The 21,294-nt window shown below is 42.3% G+C and overlaps 1 protein-coding gene across 1 annotated transcript in view; it reads right to left on the bottom strand.

Moving 5' to 3' along the window:
- Nucleotides 1-623: 623 nt before the first annotated feature.
- The window catches only part of LOC149205767 (uncharacterized), a 41,991-nt gene continuing 21,320 nt past the window's right edge, over nucleotides 624-21,294 (bottom strand). The window contains exon 4 of the mRNA XM_089397501.1: nucleotides 624-740. Coding sequence (XP_089253627.1) covers nucleotides 624-740 — 117 coding nt within the window. The remainder of the gene's footprint in view (nucleotides 741-21,294) is intronic.

Genomic DNA, 21,294 nt, shown 5'->3' with positions numbered 1-21,294 from the left:
AACGTCAAGTTTTCTACAAGGTATATTTTCCTCTGATACTGAGGTATTACCAGACTTTTAAAGCTGGAGAGGTTACATAGAGACCAACAAATTAGTAGGTTTAATAATAATCCACAGTTCCTAGCGGCTAAGCTCGAGGCCTCGTATAGTTTGAGGTATCCAGTGAAACGTGGTCCTATGGGAGGACGACAGTAGCAGCAGGGGCTAGTAATAATAATACTCATCACAGTAATAATAATAATAATGCCTAGATGAATTTGTCAGTGGAATTTCATGGACCTGGCAATCGGTACATGGGGCAAAAGTCCTCAAGTATGGGAAGCACGTCGTCGACCATAGGGTAGAAATTGGTTAACATAATTTTCATCACCTAAGCCCCCAACCAGCAGCAGTTTCTCCAGGTGAGAAAAATTTTGAGCCCATCCACATCTGTTAGGGTTCAATATGGAGTTACATACCTTTTTGAATTTGATATCTGTTAATTTTAAGTTGTTGCTGCGTTGGATGAACTTTGTTGCCGCATTATTCAGATTACATTTTTTTGCAGATTTTGTTGAGATATTTTTGTTTTTTGGTTTTCATTTTAAAGTGTTTCCTCTCTATTTGTTTAATTAAAATGACAATCACCATGAAGGTGATGCACATAGTGCATAAATATAATAGTCTTCCATAACCAGGTCCCCTATTTCATTAAACACTGGAGACCAAAACAAATGACTTAGCGTACGCATCTGGCCTTCCTACAATTAGCAAAAAATCATGTTCAAGAAATATATCAAGTAGGCAAGCTTGGAGGAGTGGATTGCTGTGGGGGTCCCTTTGGCAAGCAACCATTCAAAAAAATCTGGAGCGACCTCCGACTCACCATCCCCTAGCTTTGCAGAAATTTGAGTTGGAGGGTGGGTAATGGAATCTATGTAAAGGCAAACTTAGACGCCATCAAAGGATTCAACGGATTCCACCTTCTCCCTTTCACAATCATCAATGACCTTAACACAAAGGGGCTAGACACTCTTGCCAAAATTTGGGAGTTGTCGTGGCCGTGGCTGCGTGTGGATGCCCATTCAGCCACATGCCTGGTAGATTGGACTTTCAGAGGAATTGATGGCTGAATGGCAAAGGTATCGTAGCATGCTCTGCAGGGCAGGCAAAAACATATCATAGCGAGCTGATGTACTGGTGTGCGACAGACACCACGGGAATGACCGAATTTCGGTCAAGGAAGCATATGAACATACTACCTCCACTTCCCAAACACTGCTCTTCTCTGACATTACCTCTATGTTTTGGAAGTGGAAGTGGGATGCCCCCTTAAGACAAAGTGCTTCTCATGGTTTTCCATTCACAACCGCATACTAACTTGGGACAATCCTCTTAGAAGAGGCTTCATTGGTCCGGGATGGTGCTGCATGTGTAGACGATACTGTAAGGACTGCCTCCACCTGCTTATTCACTGCCCCTTTGCTATTGACATTTAGGTTGGGGTTACCACAATTTTGGGTGTCCCACAAATCAACGATGCATCCTCTATTCTCGAATGTTTCTGATTATGGAACTTCAGAGCTAAAGCTTATAGAACCCTTCCCCTCTATGTACTTTGGGGGATCTAACACGCTAGGAATGCTCTGGTTTTCGAAGGCATTCGGTTAGTGACTTTGAACGCTGCCATGGAAATTGCTGCTTATTTCATGGAAATTGGTCCCTAGACTCTGAATCACTCTCTTCGGACTATCTCATATGTCAATCTGACTATAATCTACCCTATCTACTTCTTTGATGGTGCCTCCTCGGAAGGGACTCGTGGATGCGATGTCTCGCTTCATTTAGACCTCGTTGTCCAATATCATTTCTCATGGTATGGTGGTTGGGGGGACAATTGCAGAGCTGAGCTGATTGCGTTGTGGGGGTCTCTCAAGTGCTCTTCTTGGTTGGTCATTGACAAAGTAACTTACATTCGAGGACTCCTTTGTCTTAATCAATTGGATTCGTGATCGTTGTTCACTTGAGGTTCCTGCACTTTGCAATTGGATTGAGTCGATTCAAAACATCCTCCCCTCTTTCTCTGATGTCTCCTTCCACCATGTTTTTCGGGAGCAAAACATGGAAGTTGATGTGCTCTCCAAAGCTGGCCTCTGCATCTGCCCGGGCTAATGTTCTTTGAAAAATTCTCAGCTGACCGGGGTTGAGGTTTGGGTTTCTTTGAATTTTAACTACCATCTTTGCTGCGGGTTTTTGGTCACTGTTTTTTTGCTGAATCCTGTTTTGGTGGGGATCCCTGCAACTCCCCTGTTTTTTTTGTTCCTCCTATCTGACTGCTCTATCTTGAGTACAACTGTGTTCTTTTCGGATGATCATGATCTGATAAAGACCTATGATAATGTAAATTTCTCTATTTAATGGAATGAAAGCTTGTTTTTTTCTTCTAAAAAAAAAAAGGTTATGTGATTTGGATTCAAACTTTCAACTCCAACAAACAGAAAGGTCGCATTATCATTATAGATATCCTATGGATCGTTTGAATTTCTACATCTAGATTACATGCCTTGGTTTCAATGAAAGTTGGCATTAGTATTATATGTACCATTTAGCTACCTATTCTCTAGAATGGCATTCTCTATAATGAGCATTTTCCCTGTAGAGAGGGTTGTAAGACGAATGGAGAAAGAAGCACGTAAAAGGCCACTGTTCAAAGCCTAATTTGAAGGAGAGATCTTGGAAGAGAGATTTGATCCCAGGATCAAGATATTCCATTTACCTTTTTCCCATTCCTTTCATCGAACTTTGCCTCTGCATCCTGAGGATGTACTATAGGATATTGGATTGGATCTGCTGCTAGTACAACATTGTGCCTTGTTGAGTTCTCGGTGAAGGAGTGATGCAGACCAAAACTCCTGAACTTTGGATTTCAGGCAAACAACTCACACTATCTACCTTCTCCTGCATTACTTAATTTTGTTGTTTGTGACAATATCCTATTACCCTGAGCTTCAGAATTTAATCTAGGTGCTACTAGACAACTTCATTCACTAGTTGTTGCAACTCAGATAATTTAAATTCTTTGACCGATTGGGATATTTTTTCATTTTTATCTTCATCCCAGGAAGAGCAACTAGCTGCAACTTCACTATTTTCTAATGGGGAAAATCCTTTCTGCTTGTTGTTGTGGCATCTTCCTCTGGCCATCTTGTTAAACAAATAAAAGAGTTTGCAAGTTCGACAATCCACTAGTAAAGTATGTGGAAGAACCACTGAATTGATGATTACTTCTCCACCAAATGACCCACAAAAAATGATATTCCCTTCAGTTTATAGATAATGTTTCAACAACAATTGCATGACACGTAGTGTCAAGCGGTGATGCAATGGAAAATATAGTGACATAAAAACCTAATGATAATGTTGATGTTATATGCTTTCTGTCAATATATAATTTTGAGGTCTGCGACCGAGATACGATGTCATTTTCATTAATTATTGGGTCCATATGATCGATTTTTTTTTCTAGTTGAGGATGGTAATGGAGTTATTTTTAAATTTGTTTGATTATGGTTCATTGTTTTAATGAATGAATGAATGATATTTTTATGTCCATGACACTAAAAATAGTCTTATGGGATCACCAACTTCCATGCTTTTCGATTTTTATAATTCAACCCTTTTCTTATTCATTCAAATTGATGATGAACTGACCCAACCTTCTAACAATCCCCTCGCTAAAAAGACAGTGCCAAGAGACTAATACGAACATATTGCCATAATTGTCCTGATGTTTCTGAAAGCATCACATTCCAAAATGAAATAGGTCGTGGATCGAATTTTTGACATGGAAAGATAAAATAAATAAATTACTTCGATTTGATTGCGTTCAAAAAAAAAAAAACATGACAATTATTTGTGTAGTAGTAGGGATTGACTGAGGCTACTTCTTTCTGAGTGAAACTTCTGCAAAAATTGACGAAATTTGTTTTCCAGTACTCACATTTTGGTGTGAAAATGTCTTGTTATGAGTGCCTCTTGAGTCAATTGGAGCTTATTGATTATGTAGCATTTTTTATTTGCAACCAAATTTTTATTGCTTTTGTAGCATTTTTATTTGCAACCAAATTTTTATTGAGTTCCAAAAATTTTGGGAGTTATGTGGGAGTCTTTGACTTTTACTTGAGTTCGAATGAGTTTTTGGTGATATTTTTTTATTTGATTTGTTTTCTCCTCAAGTGAAGGAACCCTTTTGGACCTGTTAATTATTCTCTGTGTCACTAAAGACTTGTGTTTATTTGGTAAAAAGTTGAGTTCAAGTTTAGGAATGGAAGCTTCAGAACTCTTTTTGTTTTTGCTTTTGTTGGGTAATGCTTCTTTTTATTATTAATGATGACAAGACATATATGGTGCTTTTCAACTGAAAAATGGTGCTACTAAGGGCTACAAAACTGGTTTGGAAGAAAACCATATAAGTTTCAAACCCACACTTAATATAGCTAGTAAAGTGCCATATGACATGCAAAAACTAAAATCAAGGAAAGTCCAAAATTAAAGACCCTGACGTGATTAATTTCTTGTCACTTCTCACCCTTCGAAATTATCGATGGAGCTTTGTTTAGTTGATCATTTGGAGGTTGGGCTAGAGGATGAGGCCACCTATGGTGATTCTAGGTATAGACAATGATCTGCAACCCAACAAAAGTCACTAATGACTAGAGTTTGATTAAACAATATATTATTTCCTGTTTTTCTAAATGAATAAAAAGTTTTCAGTTCGCATAAGCTAAGTTGTGTGGAAGTCCACAGTTTATGGTAATTAATCTCCAAGGAAGGGATTCCTTTTACGGGATGGAAAGGTGAAGTAAGTAACTACAACAGGTCAATACCTATTGCCAAGCGGAGTTGGGGAATTGGGATAACCAGAATATATGTGTTCACAACCTAAGCCATTTATCAAAAGTTATTTATTGTGGGGATGCCAAGGTGAATTATATGGAGGTTGGCTTTATAACCTTCCAATCTTTCCATATACTGTGGGCAGAAAGGTACATTTAATCTTAAAATTATCCAGGGTAATGCTTATTGATAAATGATTGAAGGTTCATTTCCCAGTAGAAATTTTTACTGTGTAAATGCAATTTCCTTCCTTTCCTTCCAGAGTACAAATAATCCACTTAGCATAGAGGGATGGGTTAGAGTGTGAGTTCTGTGGATACCCAAGCTGTCGAAGAATCTAGGGCAATTAGAATTAAAGTGATTCTTCTTAGCATTATAACAATTTGTAAAGTTATTTTTCAATTTTTCCTAGCTTGATCTTCTTTTTATTATTAGTGTGTGTGATTACTTCATAGAACTATTATAAAAAACAAAGAGACAAGAACAGATATTGGCATCCTGGCAGGGCCAAAATGAGGAAAACCCGCACAAAAATTCTTCTTATAGAGATATTCAATTGACGAATGCCAAGACGAAAACCCTTGACCTATTCTACCACTCCAAAACCAAAACACCAATCCTCTTCTCTGTCACTGCTGAGATCATCCTCATTGCTACACCATTGAGGCCATCACTGAGATCTTCATTACTACTTCTTCACCATGTTAATGAGGTCTCTTGGCTTCTTGAGATCTTCACTATGACCTTGATTCTATGTCTTCATTATGACATTCATCAAGGTGACTGTTGCACCATATCTCCATCTATACTTGGATCATCACTATACTCTTGCTGAGATCATCATGTTGACATTGAGCATGCCGAGAGTGTTTTCTATGATAAGTATGCCGAGACTGAGATTGTAACTATAGGATCATTGTGATCTCTCTTAAGCCGAGACAATGAGACTGAGACTATACAAAAGACAGTAAGGGTTCTAAGGTTCTTTCCCTCACATATATACATTGACTGCTATGAAATAGGTCCACCGAGATTGTGATACTGGGTTCCTTACCTTTCATTTAGGTCGAGACTGTAATGGTTACTACTGTTTCTAATTATGTCGAGACTGTGATCTTAACTGATATTGAAGCCATGTTTTTTCCTTATAAGATATATGTATGACAGAGGTACTTTACTGCACCCATCAGAGGTAATTTGTTAACGTTAAATTATCGATAAAATTTGAAACCACAGCCGCATATTCTTTCAGATGGGAGGACGATAACGGCTCCAGTCAAAGCAACAATTTCAAAATTTTCTGATTGATTCTCAACTTCATATTTTCTGCAGAAGACGAATTCAACATTGACTTCATTCCGTCACTCCTCCATCACCAAAAACTCCAACCGCAGCACATCCTGTAGAAGTTAGCAGACTTCCTGTAGAAATTCCGAGCTTCCTGTAGGATCCCCTGCAAACATCCTGTAGAAGCCTGCAAACTCGGTTGCCAAGCACTTGAACGTTGTGGACTTCTGTGGAATGATGTTAGGGATCCCCTGGAACCTCTCCTAGCCCTCCTGACCTTTCCCAAGCCTTCTGTTATCACAAAATCACTACTGAGGGCTGCAACCAAGCAAGATTTCATGTAACTCTTTCAAACCTAACTTTAGATCAAAGATTAGCCTCTTTGATCAGAGAGGGCTCTCTCACAAACTCTTGATAAAATCCTTCAAACACTAGATGGCTAACTCTTTATTCACTTATGAAAGCATAACTGGTTGGAAACACATCAAACTGGTTCTCATTGGGCTATGGAGTCTATAATATTAAGTAAACAAGGAAAACACAGTGATCTCATGGAAATCAAGGCTCTTAGCATTACATGTCAAACATACTCCACCAAAACATAGCTTGCTGAACACACAGGAAGTCAAAGCATAAGATTATGAATTCTGAGTGATTGCATTACAACAAGACTATAAAAGAACATAAAGTATAAAACACCATCATTATATTTGAACATGACAATCCATCGAGAATCTTGAGAAGAGAATAACTCTGTTTTACTATTACTGTCAAAAAAGGTCTTACAATGGCCCAAAACAACTCTGTTTTTCTATAAAGTATCCAACCTTTTTTACATAAAAGTTATTCCTATATATAGCCAATCAAAACACTACTGCATGAGACTCCTCAACAAGCATGAAGGGAGCTCGGAATTTTGACATTAATGACCTTAACTATATCATAAACAAACTAATTGATTACAAGAGATATGGTGCTACGAAAACAGAGGACTCCATCACATTGGCACTTTAAGTCTTTCTACTCGTATACTTTGTTGCGTTCTTGGAGCTTGCCACCTGTAGCATTACAATAATAACCAAACCAAACTGACAGCAGATTCAATGTATGAACAGCTTCGGATGCCTGATGCATAGATGATTCATCAACCAATAAGAAAATGAAGCCTATATTCATGGTTGCTGCCTCCCATCGGTGTTCATGTATTAATGATCCAGTTTCAAGCCATTTAATCCTTGGATAGTCCCGTGTGACTGAAGAAAACTCATGATCTGGCCATCCCATAACTAGACAAGTGTATCACTTAACACCTCAGCAGCTCTATCATAACCCTAAAAACTCGGACATAAAGTGAAACTTTCAACAAAAGATAAAACTTCACCTTTTCTTCGAATACTTACACCTGGCATCCTTTTTTAAACATCTGACTGACTTTCTATAGTCTCCATGCTGGCATTAAGTCATCTCTTTAAACATTTGCTGACCTCAGCATTCAAACTCAAGTTTTCAATATAAACAGTCATCTACAGCAGTTTCGTAGCGCGCTACGAAACTGCTGTAGGTCATCAAAATTAAACACATGAACCTTACAGCAACAATAACTCAAGTCTGTGATTTCTTCAGTCATTCTATACAGGTGCAAGGACATCAAAAAGTCTCAAAAAGCTTTTAAAAAGATGATAACCAAAATATATCAAAATTTGGGAAGCACATTCCTCCTTGGATCATTTAGCTAGTTTGTCTAGCTTCCCTTTCAGGCTGATGACTTCTTCCTTCAACTTCTTGTTCTCTGCTCTTAGACTTGCATTCATTTGTTTCATAATCTTTGCCTGCTTCAGAGCTGGCACTGTCCATACATAGGCATCAGATACTGAGCTAGCTTGACTGATCAAACTTGTTTTACCTTTCATTACAGCTTTCTTATAGCTTGTATATTTTACTGCCTTTTCTTTAAAAACATTTTGAACCTGAAGTATTTCCTTACTTGCTCCAGCTTGTTTCTTAATGGCAATCACATTTCCACTTTGACTGATAACAACCTTATTATCCTTGTTCTTGCTTTTAGCTGCTTGGACTGTTTCAGAGAAGATTTCAAGTGCCTCTGTCCTAGGCATTTCCGAAGGTGCTTTCTCTTTCTGAGCTCTCTCCACTTCTTTAATTTGCCTTCTAGTCACTGGTCTGCGTGGTTTAAAGGCATATTCTTCACTTGGTTCTTCAAACTTTAACCTTTTAGAAGCCCTTGACCTTTTAGAACTTTCAGGTGAGGATTGTGTTAGATCAATATGCATTGGTGGTACCAATTGATCTTGCTCAAGTTCAAGTGGTTCAATTTGGATTGGATGATCTTGTTCCAATTCAATGGCTTCAAGTAAGTCATTTAAACTACCCTTTGAAATAGGACTTTCTTCCACAGGGACTGACTTTCCTTTTTCTTTGCTTAGTTGGCCTCTAGTTTTCACCCTTGAAACCCTTTCAACTTCACTGGATTTAGCTTCATCTTTTCTTTTGTGAGTCTTCTGTTTTGATGACTGAGGTGTTTCCTTAGGAGATGACTTAGGGGTTTCCTTTTCAGATACTCTAGATGATTTTGGAGTTTTATCTACTGATGCTTCAAGTATCTCTTTAACTGCTGGCTTAGGAGTTTTCTTCATTGATGCTTCAGGTGTTTCTTTAACTGTTACAGACCTCTCTGATTTCTTTGTTTTAGCTTTGGGCTTCTTATGGTCTGTTATTTCTCTCCTAATTTCAGCCAAAGTAGTTTCCTCACTCCTTTCTTCTCTTTCTCTTACAGGTAATGGAGTGAGGCCCGTTTTACTTGGGAAACCGGCCATAAACACAAATGAATCCCAGTCTTTACCAATTTTATGTAGGCTATCCAACACCAGCAATTTAACCAGACCATGATGAAAAAGAGATGTTTCATAAGCATCTTTCTTTAACTGAATCTTATCACACATCTTGCTAATACTCCTGAACAAGTAAAAAGGTATGTCTATTGAACTCTTACCAGTGAAGTGTAACAGCAGCTTGAAGTGGTATGAGTAAACTTTGTTGTACCTACCCTCACATGTCAGGTACTTCTGGATACATGTCAATAGCATAGCATAATTCTCCTTTAGATAGCTCCTTGGGACAGCTTTAGTGAGATCTTCATCTACATAAGGTGCCTTCAAGAACTCCTTACACGGACCCATGTCAAACTTGAAATTCTTGAACCACTCTTGGCCACCCCTCGGGATTTCTGTGACAGTAGAAATGACTTCAGGGGACACCGGAAACTCCAACATGGCCACCTTCGAATTCAGTCCAGTGAAGTTCAATGCAAATGCCTTGGTCACTTCTGCATGTCCACCCTTTAATTTTTCACAAAATCGCCAACAACCAGCACTTCGAAATGCCTTTGCTACCTCCTCATTCCTGAGAGTTACATCTAACCCCTCCGGCTCTGTTCTCACACATTTACCAGAACGGTGCTCCTTTCTTTCCATGCTTCTTTAAGTATTTTTACACAAGGGAATGATGGTGGTTTGCAGCGCGAAAACAATCTTTAGCTGTAGAGAGCAGGCTCGCTTGCAGTAGTCCGTTTAAAACAAAGCTCAGGCTTTTCATATAGCAAAAACATTCATATGATATAAAGGACTCATTATGAAATGACCATCTCCTATAACGTCCTTCAAACTGACACACAACTATATGACTTCGGACCTTATGGAAAATAATGGCTAATCATGACATAGAAAGGGTGTGAAAAGACAATCATGACCGGATTTGTGACTCACTACTCTCGGATTAGACATTCAGAGAAAAACGCTGCAAAAAACCCTGAAACTTCGATTTTGTAGCGCGGGCAGTTCAAATTTAAGAGGATGCGCTACGAAATTGCTGACAAACAGAGCGCTACGAAAACACGCAAACATTATTTCGCAGCAAAACTGACCAATCACACCCGCGCTGCGAAACTGCGCAAGTACCAAAGACATCATACCCGCGCTGCGAAGCTGCGCAAAGTACCAATGACATGACATGACATAACTAACAATGATGGAGGGTGTCTAATGATCTTGCCTTTACACGAATTCTCATCCACAACTCTTGAATTTCAAATTTGAAATTGACATAAACTAATAAACCTATTTACAAGACTTCAAGACTTTATAAAAACTTATGGACAACCTTATATATATGAACTATAGTTCCTAGTGATAACACCTTCCTTCCCTTCGAACTACTCCTACACAGTCAAAACCTAATAAGAAACCAAATCATAATAACTCCAACCACCTAAGCAAAAACATAAAAACAATGTTCTCTTCAATAGAAGTAGTTTAAATTCATGCATCTCATATCACTAGAAGTAATGGCATCATTTTTAGGAGTTACATTCCCATCGTTTCATTGTAAGGATTAAGTTAGTCAGATTAGGGTTTACTAGGGTTTCCATGTTTGGTTGGCTTTCAGTTCATTCTTGCAAAGTAGGTTAATTTCCTTTAAGATAGCCTTCGCTCATCATTTAGAAAGCTTCTTCTGAGGACATATAGAAGTTGGCTTGAGCCCTAACGGACTTGTGCCAGCTGACCAAGTGACAGCTGCGACAAGAGCTAGTACTTGTGCATACAGCACCGTCGCTTCCAAGTTTGTTACGAACTACCGGGTTGATAAAATTAGAGATAGGAAGCTCCAGGAGTTGTAGCATTATTGCTACAATACTGGAGCCCACCATCTTTTTGGCGCCGTTGCCAGGGAAGCGTCAGAGTATTAGTAATTGTTGCTTTTCTTCTATTTTCTTACTCTTGCCTTCTGCCAAGTAGTTTATTTCATTTCCATTCTGCAAAAGTAGCATAGACATTTCCTGCTTTCATAGATTAGCATTTCTCGCTTTCATAGATTATCATTTCAATTCTGCAATTTCGTTTCTGCAAGCGTAGATTAGCCTTTCAATTCTGCAAGCGTAGACTAGCATTTCCATTCCTGCAATTTCATTTGAGCAAAGTAGATTAGTTCTTTCCTGCTTTCAATTTAATTCTACATCTTTATTTCAGTAAGATAGTTAGTTGTAGATCAATCTGTTTCAGTTTTGCAAGTACCAAAGAAAAACAAAAGCAATCAAAAAAAGTCCTTCCATTTCATGCCTCGTAGGAATCGAGATAAAACAAGCAAATTCTTACCCAACACCCCCACCACATCACTGAGTCACCCTTCTCTCTTCTTCGGTGACAGTGATCCAGAAGAACCTATAGGTGAACCTCCTGAGATATACGAAGATCCTATAGCAGAAGAAGAATTAGAGACCATCCCATCTGAAGCTATGGCTGACAATAGAAGAGAAGATGAGATAATAGAAGGTGCCTTTCCCATCCGAGAGACCAATGGAGAGATGAAAATGAAGAACATTAGCCCCTCCACTTTACCTCACTTCCATGGACTGACTACTGAAGATCCTGATACCTTCCTGTTTGAGTTTGTTGTCCTTTGTAGAACCTATGACTATACTGAAGATGAGCAGAAGCTGAAACTCTTCCCTTCAACTATTAAGGATGCAGCATTACGCTGGTTCATGGGCTTACCTGGGAATAGTATCACCACTTGGGCTCAGATGCAGCAAGCTTTCAATGCCAAGTACCGGGACTACTGTAGGTCCAAGGAAACCAAGGGAGAAATCTTTCGGATGACTATGGGAAATGATGAGTCCTTAGAGGATTATGAGGAGAGGTTCCAACTTAGCTATAAGCGGGCCAGGTGCACACTTGACCCTGAATCCCTCAAGTTGGTCCTGCTCCGAGGAGTCCCTGAAGACCTCTTAGATACCCTTCACATGTTAGCTGGGGGGGATATTTACCAACTGCCTTATGAGGACATCAAGACTGTGTTTAGAAACCACTCCAGGGCAGCTCGGAAATGAGGTAGAGGAAACCTCCTCTCAGCTGGTGTCCCTTTCTCCAAACATGAGTTTGCAAATCAATTAGAAGATCTTAAGAGTGAGGTGAGACAGACCATTGCCATGCAACTGGACACATTCAGGATCCAGCAGAAGAAGGAAGAAGCTGAGAGAGCCTTGGCTATCTTCTACCCTAGATGTACAAGGAGACACCCTAAGAACGAATTCCCATTGCATTCGGTTGAAGTGTGTTTCGTTTGTGAGGAGGACCATCCCACAAACCAGTGTCCAACTTTACCTGGATTTAAAGCCATGTACCAAGGGATAGAAGCTCCCACTGAACCTCTCTATTTCCTCAACCAAAGGAGGCCACAAGGACCCAGACCTTACCAGCAGGGGATGCAAGGGGCACCCCAAGCTTATTACAGCCCCAACCAATCGACTCCTATGCCTTCCTAGGGTCCCCCTGCTCATCCTTCTTGGTCTGTGCCTCCTCCATGGTCTTACCCACCTCAGTACCCTACTCAACCCACTACTCATTCCTATCACTCACATGCCCAGCCACAGCCTCAGTGGAATGCACCTCAGTCGGGGTGGAGGCCCCAGTACAACACTCCTCCTGCCATTTTGCCTCCACCACTAGTTCAACCTCAACCCTTACCTCTTGCTCCTCCAAGGCAAACTCAAATACCTGCTCAACCGAACCCGAACCCCAACAATAGATAGGCCCAGTAGGTATACACTGGGGAAACATCATGCCCTACTTATGCTGTGGAGATCCAGGAGAACAATCTTCGATCTGAAAAGACTCTTCCGGATCGCCAACCTCCTCCCCCAGAGGATGAGGAAGATAAACAGGAAAGTGAACCAAAGGCTATTCCACCCTTTCCTGAGAGACTAACAGCCACCACACAACCCAACCCAGAAGAGGATGAGCTTTTGGGAGAGCTCAAGCAGTTGTGTGTGAAAATACCACTTCTCCAAGCCATCAAGGATGTGCCTATATACAACAAACTGGTTAAGGAAAAGTGTTTTAAACACCCAGGCAGGCGAAAGAGAGATGCTTCAAACATCAATGTCTTAGGACAACTGTCTGACCTTATGTTAGGACAAGTCATCTGCCCAAAGTACCTAGATCCTGGGAGTCCTGTAGTAGATGTCCACATCAATGGCACCATCATACCTCACACCTTGATTGATCTAGGGGCTGCCATTAATGTGATGACCAGGGATACCATGCTCAAATTCAATCTTCAGGGTTCCTTGAGGAAGACCTCGACAGTACTGCAACTAGCAGATCGCTCCACTGTGACTCCCGAAGGGATTGTGGAGGATGTCTTGGTCTCTTTCGACTCTTGGGAATACCCTGCAGACTTCTTGGTTCTGCAACCCAAGGCAAAGCTTACTGGATATCCTCTTATTTTGGGAAAGCCTTGGTTAGCCACTACAGATGCTTACATAAGTTGTCGTGCAGGAAACATGACCATCAAAAATGGTCCTATTTCCAAGCAGCTAGTCCTATATCCTCCTGCCCAACCTTCCTTAGAGCATGACTTACCACTTTGGTTGGAGGAAGGAGAAGAGGATGAAGTGTACTCAGCACCTCTGTGCACCCTAGATACCACTAGAAGAGACCCCCCAACCGAGGATGACTTGATTGAGACCTTGATCCAGAATCCACCTTCTAGTGCACTATCCTTAGAGAAATTGGTGGAGGATGCCCAAGCCAGCACCTTAGTGGATCTTTGTACAACCAACCCTGTCACTCCCAGAGTTAAGAATGTGGAGTTCGGCCCTAAGAGAACGTTAAAGATCAGCTCCTCCCTATCTGCTTCCCAGGAAAAGGAGTTGTGTAGCCTGTTGGCCAGCCATCTAGATGCTTTTGCTTGGAGCTATAAGGAGATGAAAGGAGTCCATCCTTCAGTCTGTACCCATCACATATACATCAAGGAGGATTGTAAACCGGTTAGGCAACCTCAGAGGAGAATGAACCCAGCCCTTAAGGACATTGTCAAGGAAGAATTGCAAAAACTGTTGGATGCCGGATTCATTTACCCCATCTCAGATAGTGAATGGGTGTCCCCTCTGGTGTTGGTTCCCAAGAAAAATGGGAAGTGGAGAATCTGTGTGGACTACCGAGAACTGAACAAAGCTACCAAGAAAGACCATTTCCCTCTACCTTTCATAGATCAAGTGTTGGATGGACTGGCAGGAAAGAAGTTCTTCTCTTTCCTGGATGGGTTTAGCGGGTACAACCAAATCCAAATAAGCCCGGAAGACCAAGATAAGACCACCTTCACTTGTCCTTGGGGTACCTTTGCCTACAGAGTTCTTCCCTTTGGGCTATGCAATGCTCCTGCTACCTTCCAGAGAGCTGTCTTAAGCATCTTCTCGGAGCTGGTCCATGATGCAGTGGAAATCTATATGGATGACTTCACTCCTTATGGGGCCAACTTCCAGGAAGCATTGTCCAATCTGGGAAAAGTCCTAACCAAATGCATTGAGATGAACCTGTCCCTTAGTCCTGAAAAATGTGAATTCCTGATGACTGAAGGGACCGTGCTAGGTCATACCATTTCTTGCCAAGGGTTACAGGTGGATCCTAACAAAATTGCTCTCATCAAGAAGGTTCCACCTCCTCAAAAGGTAAGGGATGTTCGGAGTTTCTTAGGATTAGCAGGGTATTACAGGAGATTCATTAAAGACTTCAGCAAGCTAGCCTCGCCATTGTTTGGCTTGTTGGCAAAAGATGTGGAGTTTAAATGGACTGACAATTATCAGAGGGCTTTGGATGAATTAAAGGACAAGTTGGTGTCAGCCCCAATCTTGAGAGGTCCAAACTGGGCCCTACCTTTCCACATCCACACTGATGCCTCGAACAAAGCCATATGTGCAGCTTTAGGACAAGTTGAGCAAAAACTTCCATATGCCATTTACTTTGTTAGCAAAAACTTGTCCAAAGCTGAACTGAATTACACTGTAACCGAGAAAGAGTTTTTGGCTGTGGTCCATGCACTGAACAAGTTCCGACATTATATCACTGGCTACCAAACATTTATACATACAGACCATGTTGCAATTAGATATTTAATGAATAAGCCAGATGTGAATGCTCGTATTATTAGATGGTTACTTTTGTTGCAGCAGTTTGATTTGACCATTGTTGACAAACCAGGTAAAGAAAATGTTGTTGCTGATTTTTTATCTAGATTGGATTTGTCTGCAGATGAGGATGGAACAGTGGATGACCAGATGCCCGATGAACATCTGTTTGCTATCTCAGCACTCTCTCCATGGTTTGCTGATATAGCAAACTACCTTGTTTCAGCACAGTTCCCTCCGCACCTATCTTCAAGAGAGAAGAGCAGAATCATCAGAAAAAGTGCCTCATTTACTTGGATCGGGGGCAATCTGTTCAAGCTTGGCCCCGATCAGATCTTAAGGCGTTGTGTAAGGGAGGAGGAAGTCTTTGATATCCTCCTCACCTGTCATGATGGGCCTTGTGGAGGACATTTTGCAACAAAGAGGACTGCCTTCAAAATCCTGCAGGCAGGCTACTATTGGCCCACACTTCATCAAGATGTCAGAAGATATATCAGCCAATGTGACCAATGCCAAAGAATGGGGAAACCAACTCAAAGGGATGAGATGCCTCTCCAACCTCAAGTGACTCTTGAGCCATTTGAGAAGTGGGGTATGGACTTTGTGGGTCCAATCAACCCTCCTTCAAGGCAAAGGTCTTACATCATTGTGTGTACTGACTACCTGACGAAGTGGGCAGAGACTAAAGCAATCAAAGCAGCAACAGAAGAAAAGGTGGCCGAGTTCTTAAGAGAAAATATCTTCTACAAGTTTGGCTACCCAAGAGAGCTAGTCACCGATCAAGGGAGCCAGTTCACATCCAACCTAGTTGAAGACCTACTAGCTCATCACAAGATCAAGCATAGGAATTCCACCCCCTATCACCCTCAAGCAAATGGCCAGGTGGAAGTCACCAATAGAGCCTTAGAAGGGATCTTGACTAAGGTGGTGAGCAGCAGCAGAAAGGACTGGGCAGATCGCCTGGTTGAGGCCACATGGGCTTACAACACCACCTGGAAGACCACCACCGGCTTCACACCTTATGAGCTGGTCTATGGGAAGAAAGCTTTACTGTCCATTGAATTTGAGTACAACACTTTGAGGATGGCAGCTCAGCTGGACCTAGATCTCAGCCATGCACAGCAAGAAAGGTTGTTGCAGCTGAATGGACTGGACGAGCACCGAATGCAGGCCCTCCTTCACTCGGAAGTGGTTCAACTTCAGAGAAAGGTGTGGCATGACCAACACCTCAATGACAAGCAATTCCAGCCAGGAGATTGGGCACTGTTGTATGACTCCAGGTACAAAGATTTCAAGGGAAAGCTGAGAACCAGATGGTTGGGGCCATATGCAGTGGAAAAATGTCATGACAATGGATCTGTTCTTATTCGAACCATTGATGAGGAAGCCATCCCCATGATTGTCAATGGGCATCGCTTGAAGATCTACAGGAAGCCTCTCTCCAGACAAGAGTTCATCAAAACTATGGAGAAATCAGTGATGGTCATAGAGAAGGGTTCTGCCTCTGCTTTGGGCATACCCTGAAAGATTTAAAAAAAAAAAAAAGAGAAAAAAAAAAAGAAAAAATAATAAAAATCCTTGGGTGAAAACCTTTCTGAGGCGCCCAAGGCAGGTGGTAGGGGTGAAAACCTCATTGAGGCGCCCCTATTGTCTTTCAAAAAAAAAAAAAAAAGAGATGTGAAAAAGATCCTTGAGTGAAAACCTCTCTGAGGCGCTTAAGGCAGATGGCAAGGGTGAAAACCTCATTGAGGCGCCCCTGTTATCTTTCAAAAAAAAAAGGAAAAAAGAAAAAAAAGAAAAAAACAATAAGCACAAAAGACAAGGACAACAAGTTCATAATGTAAAATTGCATGCAGGTTGCAGGTGTTCTATGGAGGAGAGGAAGCCTCTCAACTCAAAGCCAAGGATCCTTATCATGCTGTCAGGAGACCTCACCAACACCTCCTCCAAGAATACTCATTTTCTCCAAGGTATGTGCACAATTTCATCACGGCTTGAGATTTCTACAGGAAGATGCAGCTTTTCTATAGGAAGATGCAGCTTTTCTACAGGAAGATGCAGATTTTCTACAGGAAGGTGCAGACTTTCTACAGGAAACGCAAACTTTCTACAGGAAGCTCTGTATTTCTACAGGAAACTTCCTGTAGAAGTTCGGGACGGCCCAGAATTCATTCTATGAGGAGATCTAACGACTAAGGATCGGTTTGGACGCATGCAAGCTACTGTTGTCACCCTTGCACACTGCTATCACCTCGTCCTACCACCCTTGTCGACATGCAACGAAGTTACCTGCACCAACAAAGCAGATCGTTGAGTTATCAAAGAGAAAGCAATTTTTAAGATAAAAAAATGCTGAGATGCCATACCATATCCATCCCAGCCATCCACGAGCTCGGGAAGCGTGATCGTGAGGCCAAATCCTTCGTCGTGCAGCATGCACCCGAGGAGGAAGAACTATTACAAGACATCCTGCGGGAGTCCTGTAACAGTTAAGCCCGCTAGAGTGTACACCAATCACAGCGCTGGCCATATGCAATGAAACCACGGGCGCATGCCGCCAAAGAATCCAATCAATCGTCGGCAGCCTGTAAACATGAATCTCCGGGCCTGTGCAAATTCATCAGCGGCAAACGAATCCACTCATCATCGTCCAAAAACCGAAAAATCGTGTTGCGGCCGCACAGGTAAGTGTCTCGACCCTTTCTTTCGTCAGATTGCATGAATTTTACTTTGAATTGTTTGCAAAGTGTGAAGAGAATGGGTTGAGCGGCTGTATGGCCAGTTGACTGGCCACGTCGACTAGTTAATGGTCTAGTCGGATGTTTGGGTGGCGGCCATGACAAAAGGAATGGGCAGCACACACGTGAGAGCAATCCCGTCGGGAAAAACGGATTTAGCAGAAGAGACGGCGGCGGATCTGCGGGGGGATGATGCGGCAGTAAGTGAACTCGCAGGCAAATGATGGGACGACGTCATCCAACGGTCCGGCGGGGACAGCTCACCCCCGCGCCACGGATTCCGCCAATTCAAATCTAATCGGCTAGATCGCCCCATGCATTTATCATTCACCGTTTGGAACTCGAGTGATCATCCGGATCCCTCTGCAGTTCGAAACTCCGAGCCTTTGGCTATCAGAACGCCTGTGAAGCAACCCCGAGAGCGCAGACCAACTGCAGTCTTTCCCAGAAATCGCGCGTTGCTCCTACAGGAAAGTTGTTTCTACAGGAAGGCGGGTTCCTCACGTCAAAAGGTGGCAGATAAAAAGGTAAACCTGAACTCTCCATGCAATTGGCTTTTGAAGGTGGCAGAATCGTCGTCTACAGTCTGGTCATGGGAAATTGTTGCAATTGTTGTCTGCTGTGCATAAACTGTCGTTCTACAGGATGTCAGTGTAATTAAGTTGTGTTAAGGTCCTTAGAGATAAGCTTCGTGGATTATGTGCATGACAGAAGCGTAATTCTACGCTCTGTCTCAGTAGACCAAATTTCTTCAGCATTTGCCACCTCTAGTTAAAGCAACAGTTTTTATCATGCCGGGTGGGTTTATTAGACGGGAACCCTCTGATTCAACAAAGTTAAGAGAAAACCAGGAGGTGGTGGAGCTCTTCACACGGGCACAATGGATATCCTTCTGTGACAAATTGCAGGGTTATGACGACGAAGTGGCAGAAGAGTTTTTGCAGGCTCTGAGGCCGAAATCCAAAACATTGGCTACCGTGAACTTCAGGGGCCTAAGCCTCAATCTCACCCCACAATATATCAGTCGAATTACTGAACTTCCAATGGGTTTGCCATGGGATAAAGAAGAAAGGAAGTTGAGCCAACAGGCCAAGAAAGAATTCTTTCCCCCAGAGGAGGAATTCTCGGAGGACAAAAATGGGGTGCGTAGAACCAGTTTGGCGCCACCATGGAATGAAGTTAGCCTGCAGATCATGAAGTGTATAACCTGTGAAGGTCATTTTAGCATTGTGTATGGGTATCACTTTAGGTTGCTCACTGAATTGAGGCACCAGATTGATATTCCTGTAGAAAATAAACTGAGCATCCCTTATTTCCTGCTACAGTCTCTAATTGAGTGTGCCACAAAGTTAAAAGAAGGCATACCAGACCAGGTAGCCCACCATGGTTTGATCAAACTTCTCGTGGAGGATGCGCTTCATTCATACAAGGTTCCCCTCTCATGGGAAGCATTCAGAAATTTGAAAAGAGATGGAGACATAAGGATGTTGACCGAGGAAAGTGGTTCCTCCAGCAGTGAGGAGAAAGAATCAGTGGCCATGGGAAAGAAAGAAACAGGCCAGAAGACCCCAACCACAGTGCAGAAGAAAGAGCAAAAGAAGAAGCATGAGAAAAAGGATGACAAAGAAAAAGATGACACACGCATCTTGACAGCAAGAGAGAAAAGGTTGCAAGGCAGAACGGACAAAGCTGAGAAGGTCCACATCAGCAAAAGTACCTCATCAGCGACCGCAACCACGTCGAAAAGCAAAACCCATGCAGAAAAGCAAACCAAGGCGGCAACACCTGTTTCTACAGGAAAGCCGAAATCGGCTTCTACAGGAAGCCCGAAAATTATTGAAAAAGGGTCTTCTACAGGAAGCCCGAAATTGGCTAAAACAGGGTCTTCTACAGGAAGCCCGAAAATTATTGAAAAAGGGTCTTCTACAGGAAGCCCGAAATTGGCTAAAACAGGGTCTTCTACAGGAAGCCCGAAAATTATTGAAAAAGGGTCTTCTACAGGAAGCCCGAAAATTACCAAAACAGGGTCTTCTACAGGAAGCCCGAAAATTACTAAAACAGGGTCTTCTACAGGAAGCCCGAAATTGGCTAAAACAGGGTCTTCTACAGGAAGCCCCGGAAAATTGAAACCCAAGGAGAAGAAAGCGAACATTCTAGCAAGGGAGGCAGCAGCTGTGCTGACCTCCCTCAGCACGCCACCTAAGCCAAAAGAGAAGCAAAAGAGGGAGACCCCTCTATACTTTAAAGCTCGAAGAAGTGTCAAAATAAAGACGGGCAAGCCACAGCCCCCGTCCAGCAGCCCGATTATTATTGAAGATGCCCCTACATCGCCCAAGGAAACGTCCCCCTCGAGGATATCAATCACCTATGAGAGGGGGAGCCCAAAGAAAACTACGTGGCAAGAAAAGTTGGACCTGTTGACTGAAAAAGCTCGGCTACTGGAGGTTGAAAATGTTCTACAGGAAACTCTGGCCCGGCTACAGGAGACAGAGAAGAGGGAAGGAGAAGGACCCTCATCACCACCAAGGGAGGGTGAGGTAGAGCCACCTAAAGAGGCAGAAACAGAACATATACCAGAGCCCAGCCCTCAGCCTAGTCTGAGTTCATACTACACCTTTTTAGAGGCGGGCAAAATCATACCGCAGAAATTTATTGTGCCCCTGTTTTTTGCATTAGAGGAAGAAAGAGTCCGTACACACACGTGGATGAAGATCGCCAAGTCAAAGGGTGTGGCGGACATAGGTCCTTTACAAGAACAACTCAAGGAGGCCAGGAGTGAATTAGCCATGGCTAAACATGTGGCCAATTGTCAAAGAGTGTACCTACAGGAAGAAAACCAGAAGCTAAGATTGCAGCTACAGGAGCTGAGGGCAGGGACAGGTACATCCTCCAAAGACACCACAGAAGAGCAGCAAGGCAAAAAGGAACTAACCACCGGTCTTGGGGAGCCAATGACACTTCTACAGGAAGCAGAACAGCAAGCACAAATTGAAGTGCAAGCCCTAAAAGAACAGCTGTAGCAAAAGGAGGCACAATTTGCCTGCATGGCCAGTTGGGCCATGGAGGCAATACAGTGCAGACAACCTGCCAAATCCTATGGTTTGTACTTGAAAGACCAATGGCAGCAGTTCCAAATAAATACCTTGGCACAAAGAGGTATTTCTCAGATCCAAGACCCACGGCAATTTTCTGAGTTGTGCAGTACTAGTTCGTCAGAAGATAAAGCCAAATTAGCGGAGTTTTACCTCCATAATTTGGCCTTGCCTAATGAAGTTTCCTGGGATCCCAATACTGCCTTGGGTGATATGCAATTAATGGCGTTCGCTTCATGGTTGAACCATGAGGATCAAAGAGCAGCAGAAACAAAATCGGTCATGAACCGAGAATTAAACGAGCCATTGCTCATTCGAGCAGAAC

The sequence above is a fragment of the Pinus tabuliformis genome, chromosome 1_2 (genome assembly GCF_031772625.1).
Source record: "Pinus tabuliformis cultivar Carrire ecotype Pingquan chromosome 1_2, CPIR1, whole genome shotgun sequence".
Classification (NCBI taxonomy): Eukaryota; Viridiplantae; Streptophyta; class Pinopsida; order Pinales; family Pinaceae; genus Pinus; species Pinus tabuliformis.
The sequence above is the reverse complement of the archived record's forward strand: the minus strand, read 5'-3'. Positions and strand labels throughout refer to the sequence as shown.